The 8648-nt window shown below is 41.4% G+C and overlaps 1 protein-coding gene across 1 annotated transcript; it reads left to right on the forward strand.

Moving 5' to 3' along the window:
• Positions 1-1020: 1020 nt before the first annotated feature.
• LOC115107359 (phospholipase A and acyltransferase 1-like) lies at positions 1021-8135 on the forward strand. Its single transcript, XM_029630754.2, has 5 exons — positions 1021-1702; positions 2782-2831; positions 6503-6641; positions 6970-7238; positions 7708-8135. Exons 2-5 carry the CDS (start codon positions 2805-2807, stop codon positions 7807-7809), a joined length of 537 nt encoding a protein of 178 aa, XP_029486614.1. The 5' UTR covers positions 1021-1702; positions 2782-2804; the 3' UTR covers positions 7810-8135.
• The last annotated feature ends 513 nt before the right edge of the window (positions 8136-8648 follow it).

Genomic DNA, 8648 nt, shown 5'->3' on the forward strand with positions numbered 1-8648 from the left:
TGCTCTGATATCCAATAGTTCTTCCCGGCTGTATGTAATAACATTTAAGATTTTCTGGGCTAACAATGTAAGAAATAATACATTAATAAAATAAAAAATACTGCATAGTTTCCTAAGGACTAGAAGCTAGGCGACCATCTGTCGGCATCATCTTGCTTGTGGTTGAAATACTGTCTACTTGCATAGTGTCAAAGAATGCATTACACAGGCTTTGCATTTTCTCAAGAGATGCTGAAAGAAAGAAATTACATTTCTCCACTGCTGTTCCCGAGACAAAATTAACATTTGTTGTATCATTTTACTGCAAGAAATGCATAATTCTGCAGGAGTTAATATTACGCTACATGTGAGAGGTTATAGGCCTTACAGTCAGTGTCCAGATTTCAGTTACTATTCAATTTAGGAATATTCTGTTTTTTCATGGTTACATATACATTCGTGGGTGTCACGTTCTGACCTTTATTTCCATTGTTTTGTCTTTATTTAGTATGGTCAGGGCGTGAGTTGGGGTGGGCAGTCTGTTTGTTTTTCTATGTTTGGTTTCTGTTTCAGCCTAGTATGGCTCTCAATCAGAGGCAGGTGTCGTTAGTTGTCTCTGATTGAGAATCATACTTAGGTAGCCTGGGTTTCACTTTTGAATTGTGGGTGTTTGTTTCCGTGTGAGTGTTTGTCGCCACACGGTACTGTTTCGGTTTTGTTCATTTGTCTTTATTAAAATACATTATGGACACTTACCACACTGCACCTTGGTCCGATCCTTCTTCCACCCAAGACAACCGTTACAGTGGGCAGGATATCAAAGGTGCATGTTAACAGATTATCCCGAATATGAGTTACTATCTGCAATACTGTAAATGCTAGCTAGCTAGCATTCGGGGCGGCAGGTAGCCTAGTGGTTAGAGCACTGGGCCAGCATTGGGTAAAAATGTGTTGTTCTGCCCCTGAACAAGGCAGTTAACCCACTGTTCTTAGGACGTCATTGTAAATAAGAATTTGTTCTTAACAGACTTGCCTAGTTAAATAAAAATACCCATGGGTAACATTGCACCTGTCATTTAGTAGCCTACAAGATTTGCCCAATACCGCTGACTACATGAAATAGCCTAAATAAAATAAATACAAACAGGTAGGCTATGTACTGCCCTCCTGGGAAAGAATGTGTATAACTTAAGAAAATGGTCTATTGGAATTATATTACAGCCTATTCAAAACAGACCTCATTATAATTCATAACATAAAAAAATATTCAAGGCTCAGCCACAAACTGACTTATGTGCATAATTTCCATGCCAGTGATGATAATTTGTTGCAGGAATGGCTAGTCATCTTACTACATAATATCAAAGCATTCTTTATTGATACACTATGAATACACACTGTCAGTGCTGCTATGGAAGGGACAGCCTTCTAGCATCAGTGAACTGTGGCAGTAACCCGGTGACTGTCATCATTTGTCAAAGTCGATACCATACCACGACGTATGCACATGAAACACTACCTGCCTGCAGGACCTCAAGCACCGCTTCAATTTTCACCAAGCAATCAGAGGAACTCTAATCCGAATAAGTTCGATTTTTCCCTCAGATAACCGACCATCACAAGGACTTGGATTTAATTATTTCCCTCATCTGACTTTCAAAACGTGCGGCTATAAATCATGGAGCACTAAAATGGAGAGGAAGAAAAAGGTGTTAGTGTTCGAGTAAGTATTACTTCTTTGTTTTTGTTTACAGTTGAATAGTATTCTGAAGTTGTAATAAAGTAACACACTTTTAGGCTATAGGACCTACATTGAATTATGTCAAGTATAATTGAATTTGAAGTACACAAATATTTATGTGGTCATTTTGTAAATAACATCACTAAACATGGTTTAATGTTCCACCACATAGCTTCAGACTTATGAATTAATGATAACATGGATACACACACATAGCTCTCCCAGGATGATATAGATTTCATCACATGCCAGGTGTACTCAGAGATATTCTCTGTGTGGCCGAATACAAATGAATGGACATTTTATCTTCCCTTTACATGTATTGGACTATATTGTCTCTAATTTTACACATATATGTTCTTGAACTATGACTTTGACACTCATTATAAATGCTCCCTAAACATTTATACATGTTTTTTCCCCCCAATGTCAAAGTCTGATTACTTTCAGTGGTGACAAACCATTTTTCTGTCAGTTTCTCTATTATGTAGGTGCCATTGTGACTGTGCGTGGCACAAGAGCTTGGTGTATTGTCTCTGTGTGTATGTGTGTGACCTTACCCACTACATTGTACCCTGTTCTCCAGCACTTTCTCTCTCTGTGAAATTAGATCACCTACCATGATCGAAGAATATTACCACAAAAGAAACAAGTACATTTTATCGTCTCTCTCCTTTCCTTTTTTATTGATTGAACATATTTTTCAGAGAATAGTTGTTACGAAAGTACCATTTGGGTATGGCACAGATATGCATAGTAGGAATGCAGTCAATAGCACAAGGATAACTATAGCACTGTTTCCCAACCTTGGTCCTCGAGTACCTCCAACAGTAAACATTTTTGTTGTAGTCCTGGACAAACCCACCTCATTCAGCTCATTGAGGGCTTGATGATTATTGTGACAAGTTGAATCAGGTGTGCTTGTCCATTGTTATAATAAAAATGTGTACTGTTGGTGGTACTCGAGAACCAGGGTTGGGAAACACTGACCTATAGGGTCTACTCTCAAACAGATGGTGATGGGGGGGGTGACATGGTTTCATCCATGTTTCTTCTTTCAGAATTTGTGGAAGCATGATGTGGGATGGATAGAAAAAGTGCAACCTCTACTGTGAGTATAGTTTTGTGTGTGAAAGTTTCTTATTTTCTTTGGGCATGATTAATATGTATAATATGTATAGGCCTATATCTACTGTATCTACTGTATGTCTATGACCCTGTTGACCTTCAACTTAGCTACTGTATATGGGGCAGGTTGGGAGATAGACCCTTATATGGATGGGAACATTTTGCTATTAGGATTTAATTTTCTTTCATTACAATTATTAGTATTTTTATTATTATATGTATATCTAATTCCCTTGAGGACTGACTTAGTTGAAATGAATTGTCTGTAGAGTGTGCAACTGCCATTCTCTACACAAAGTCTAGAAATAAGAAAACTATTTGTGATTCATTTAAATAAATAAATACATGTGCACTCACCAAATACAGTTTTTATTTTTTATTTAAACCAGTAGCATTAGTCACAGATACTGATTTGTTTTAGGGTATAACTTTTGTCAGTGTACATGTTACTCTGGTGATATAGAGGTTAACCCGTTTGCTGACTTCTGCAACCGTAAAAGCCTTGGGTTCATGCATGTTAACCTCAAAAGCCTCCCCCCTAAGTTTGCTTTATTCACTGCTTTAGCACACTCCGCCAACCTTGATGTTCTAACCGTGTCTGAATCCTGGATTAGGACATTTCCATCCCCAATTGCAACCTACTGTAGAGATAGCCTGCATAGTTCTGTCATACTATCCAGATCTATGCCCAAACAGTTCGAGCTAGATCCATCTCTCCAGAAATAAGTCCCTCACTGTTGCCGCTTATTATAGATCCCCCTCAGCTCCCAGCTGTGCCCTGGACACCATATGTGAATTGATTGCCCCCCATCTATCTTCAGAGTTTGTACTGCTAGGTGACCTAAATTGGCATATGCTTAACACCCCGGCCATTCTAAAATCTAAGCTAGATGCCCTCAATCTCACACAAATGATCAAAAAACCTACCAGGTACAATCGCAAATCTATAAACATGGGCACCCTCATAGATATCATCCTGACCAACTTGCCCTCTAAATACACCTCTGCTGTCTTCAACTAGGATCTTAGCGATCACTGCCTCATTGCCTGCGTCTGTTATGGGTCCACGGTCAAACGACCACCCCTCATCACTGTCGAATGCTCCCTAAAACACTTCAGCGAGCAGGCCTTTCTAATCAACCTGGCCTGGGTATCCTGGAAGGATATTGACCTCATCCCATCGGTAGAGGATGCCTGGTTGTTTTTTAAAAGTGCTTTCTAGATATAGCCCTTGGTTCACTCCAGACTTGACTGTCCTTGACCAGCACAAAAACACCCTGTGGCGTACTGCACTAGTATCAAATAGTCCCCGCAATATGCAACTATTCAGGGAAGTCAGGAACCAATACACAGAGTCAGTTAGGAAAGCAAAGGCTAGCTTTTTCAAACAGAAATTTGCATCCTGCAGCACTAATTCCAAAAGGTTTTGGGACACTGTAAAGTCCATGGAGAATAAGAGTACCTCCTCCCAGCTGCCAACTGCACTGAGACAAGGAAACACTTTCACCACTGATAAATCCACAATAATCGAGAATATCAATAAGCATTTCTCTACGGCTGGCCATGCTTTCCACCTGGCTATCCCAACCCCGGACAACAGCTCTGCACCTCCCTCAGCTACTGGCCCAAGCCCCCCCCCCTTCCCCTCGCTTTACCTTCACCCAAATCCAGACAGCTGATGTTCTGAAAGAGCTGCAAAATCTGGATCCCTACAAATCAGCTGGGATAGACAATCTGGACCATCTCTTCCTAAAATTATCCACCACCATTGTTGCAACCCCTATTACTAGTCTGATCAACTTCTCTTTCGTATCGTCTGAGATTCTTAAAGATTGAAAAGCGGCCGCGGTCATCCCCCTCTTCAATGGGGGAGACACGCTAGACCCAAACTGTTACAGACCTATATCAATCCTGCCCTGCCTTTCTAGAGTCTTCGAAAGTCAAGTGAACAAACAGATCACCGACCATTTCGAATCCCATCGTACCTTCTCCGCTATGCAATCTGGTTTCCAAGCTGGTCATGAGTGCACCTCAGCCACGCTCAAGGTCCTAAACAATATCATAACCACCATCGATAAAAGACAGTACTTGCAACCGTCTTCAATGACCTGGCCAAGGCTTTCGACTCTGTCAATCACCGTATTCTTATCGGCAAACTCAACAGCCTTGGTTTCTCTAATGACTGCCTCACCTGGTTCACTAACTACTTCTCAGATAGAGATCAGTGTGTCAAATCGGAGGGCCTGTTGTCCGGACCGCTAGCAGTCTCTATGGGGGTGCCACATTGTTCAATTCTCGGACCGACTCTTTTCTCTGTATATATCAGTGATGTCGCTCTTGCTGCGGGTAATTCTTTGATCCACCTCTACACAGATGACACCATTCTGTATACCTCTGGCCCTTCTTTGGACATTGTGTTAACTAACCTCCAGACGAGCTTCAATGCTAGACATCTCTCCTTCCGTGGCCTCCAACCACTCTTAAATGCTAGTAAAATTAAATGCATGCTGTTCAACTGATCGCTGCCCGCACTCGCCCGCCTGACTAGCATCACCGCTCTGGAAGGTTCTAACTTAGAATATGTGGGCAACTGTAAACTCTCCTTCCAGTCTCACATTAAGCATCTCCAATTCAAAGTTAAATCGGCTTCCTATTTCGCAACAAAGCCTCCTTCACTCATGCTGACAAACATACCCTCGTAAAACTGACTATCCTACCGATCCTTGACTTCAGCGATGTCATTTATAAAATAGCCTCCAACACTCTACTCAACCAATTGGATGCAGTCTATCACAGTGCCATCCGTTTTGTCACTAAAGCCCCATATACTACCCATCCCTGCGACCTGCATGCTCTCTTTGGCTGGTCCTCGCTACATATTCGTCGCCAAACGCACTGGCTCCAGGTCATCTATAAGTCTTTGCTAGGTTAAAGCCCCGCCTTATCTCAGCTCACTGGTCACTATAGCAGCACCCACCTGTAGCATGTGCTCCCGCAGGTATATTTCACTGGTGATCCCCAAAGCCAACTCCTCCTTTGGCCTCCTTTCCTTCCAGTTCTCTGCTGCCAATGACTGGGGTTGTTGGAGACATATCTCCCTCACTAACTTTATGCGTCAGCTGTCATAACAGCTTACCGATCGCTGCAGCTGTACACAGCCCATCTGTAAATAGCCCATCCAACCAACTACCTACCTCATCCCCATATTTGTTTTTCTGCTCTTTTGCATACCAGTATTTCTACTTGCACATCCTCATCTGCACTCATCGCACCACTTTGCTTTATCTTGGCCAGGTCGCAGTTGTAAATGAGAACTTGCTCTCAACTGGCCAACCTGGTTAAATAAAGGTGAAATAAAATTTAAATAAATATACGTCTTTGGGACCTCAGAGTACATGAATATTGTATTCAGGGACAAAGGGGTTTACTCTCCTCATTGAACTTCATTGAACCCATAGTGATAGGAGAGAGTTTGATGGTTAAATTAGCAGCGGTGACCTTAGCCCCTTACACACGTGGAGAGAGGTTGTGGTTTGTAAACCATTTGAGTGGTTTTCGATACTAAATAATAGTATGTTGATAGTAAATGGAGGCAATATCCTACATTGTTGAGCATGTGTGTAAATCTTCTGACATCACTTGCTTTCCCTATAGATGGCCTCTAATGACCCCAACCCTCTTGACCCCCCTGGGACCCCCCAGCCTGGTGACCTCATTGAGATCTTCAGACCGGCCTATCAGCACTGGGCTCTGTACCTGGGAGATGGTTATATCATCAACTTGACACCTGTTGGTCAGTGAAAGCAGTGTGGACATGAGGACAAATCCTAGCTTGAGTTAGGATATGTTGTATGTGTGTCGTATTGGTGTTTTATGTATCGTATTGGATCTTACAGAATGTGAACGCTTTAAATGCACTAACTTGCTCAATACATTTGAGTTTTTAAAAAAACACACGCATAACAAGTCAACACCCCTTTGTGAATGTATTCAGCATTGTGAAAAGGTGGGTTTCACTCAAATCCACATTTATCCATGCAAGTTTGAATGAATTCCAACCACTCTATAACCATAATAATGCTAACCCTTCACACCCATTTAATATTGTCTCCCTCCTGTAGACGAGAGTCAGGCTGCAGCCATCTCCAGTGTGAAGTCAGTGTTCAGTCGAAAGGCAGTGGTCCGAATGCAGCTTCTAAAGGAAGTGGTTGGAGACGACTCGTACCGGGTCAACAACAAATACGACGACGACCACACTCCATTGCCTGTCGATGACATAATTCAGCGATCTCAAGACCTCATTGGCCAGGAGGTGTCTTATGACCTGTTGGGCAGTAACTGCGAGCACTTTGTCACCTTGCTGCGCTACGGGGAGGGGGTATCTGAGCAGGTCTCTCAATCCTTCTTTCTCTCTTTCTCGCACTCTTCCTGTCTCTATCTTCCTGTGTATGCTCTGTATTCTCTCTCTCTCAATGTCTTCGCTGATGCCCAATCCCAAATCGATATCCAGCCACTCCCCATAGGTTTCAGTGTCCAATCATGATTTGATAATAGTTTACCGGTATTATACCTTCTTACAGGGCAGGTAGAGTTTCCACTATATTTCATATCCTTATATAATCCTCTCAGATTTACATGCATATGTGCCTCGGTGACAATTTGGATATTTGGCATTACTCTCTCCTTTTTTTCTAATGTATAAAATGCCATTCTAGCCCTCATCACGACTTGAAATCTATATATTGTGGTATAAGCCACTATGTTGTCTCCCTTTCCACCACCATACACTTATAATTTCATGATACTATATTAGATGTTATTGTATTCAAGTTACAATTGTGTTTTTCCCACGTCCACAGGCCACACGGGCCATTGGAGCTATCAGTTTGGTGACGGCTGCAGCAAGTGCCTTCTCTGTTCTTGGACTGATCAACACACGCTCCAGAAACCGACCCTTCTGAAGCCCCTCAACAACAGCAGCACTGTCCTGTGCTACTACTGTTCTGGGAAACAATCTTCTTTTGGTTAAGAGGATAGATGGATACTCATCTTTACCCACTGTCATAAAACATGGATGCAATGACCTTTTGTATCATCATTTGTATGAGGCCAAGCAGACAAAGTACTGTATACAGTAGAGATGTTGCCAACATTACAATTAATGCAGTATCTTGCTGGAGATACACATTTGGAGATGTTCAAAGGATTGGTTGTGTAAGAATGAAGTTAGAATGAAATGTAAAATGTAACAAAAGAATAATCAATAAAGAACTGAAATAGTATCGTATCCATTACGAAAGGAGACTGAAGTTAGGGTGCAGTATAACTACAGTATGTTGCAAATACTACGTCCAAAGCAAGTTTTTTTTACTGCAGTAATTTTGCATTGTAACTGCAGTTAGAGTGCAGTATAACTGCAGAATAATAGAGCAGTTGAACTGCAGTTATACTGCAATTACTGCATCCAAAATACCACAGTCAACTGCAGTTACTGCACGTTTCCTACAGTTTCAAAAATCTTTATTCTTTATTATGTTGGGTTTGATTCTTCATATAATACAATCTTGTCAAGCACAGACAGTTTAAAACATCATCTAAAATTCTAACGTAGAAAAACTGACAAAACGAATTGAGTAATAATCAAAAACAATGTAACGTGAATGTACTTTACATATACAAATTAAAGGCCTACTGTTTTTAGTTACAACAACTCAATAACGTTTCCAGGCGTCAAACTGATATGCCAGTTAGATTTCATGCGCAGAGAAGCCACACGTGTTCCGTTTTAATGAAGGTGGTT

Source organism: Oncorhynchus nerka, linkage group LG24 (genome assembly GCF_034236695.1).
Source record: "Oncorhynchus nerka isolate Pitt River linkage group LG24, Oner_Uvic_2.0, whole genome shotgun sequence".
In the NCBI taxonomy this organism is placed as follows: domain Eukaryota; kingdom Metazoa; phylum Chordata; class Actinopteri; order Salmoniformes; family Salmonidae; genus Oncorhynchus; species Oncorhynchus nerka.

Coding starts and splice junctions, on each gene's coding strand:
- LOC115107359 (XM_029630754.2), top strand. CDS start 2,805: ATGGATAGAAAAAGTGCAACCTCTACT. Junction 2,832..6,502: donor GAAAAAGTGCAACCTCTACT/GTGAGTATAGTT, acceptor CTTTCCCTATAG/ATGGCCTCTAATGACCCCAA. Junction 6,642..6,969: donor CATCAACTTGACACCTGTTG/GTCAGTGAAAGC, acceptor TCCCTCCTGTAG/ACGAGAGTCAGGCTGCAGCC.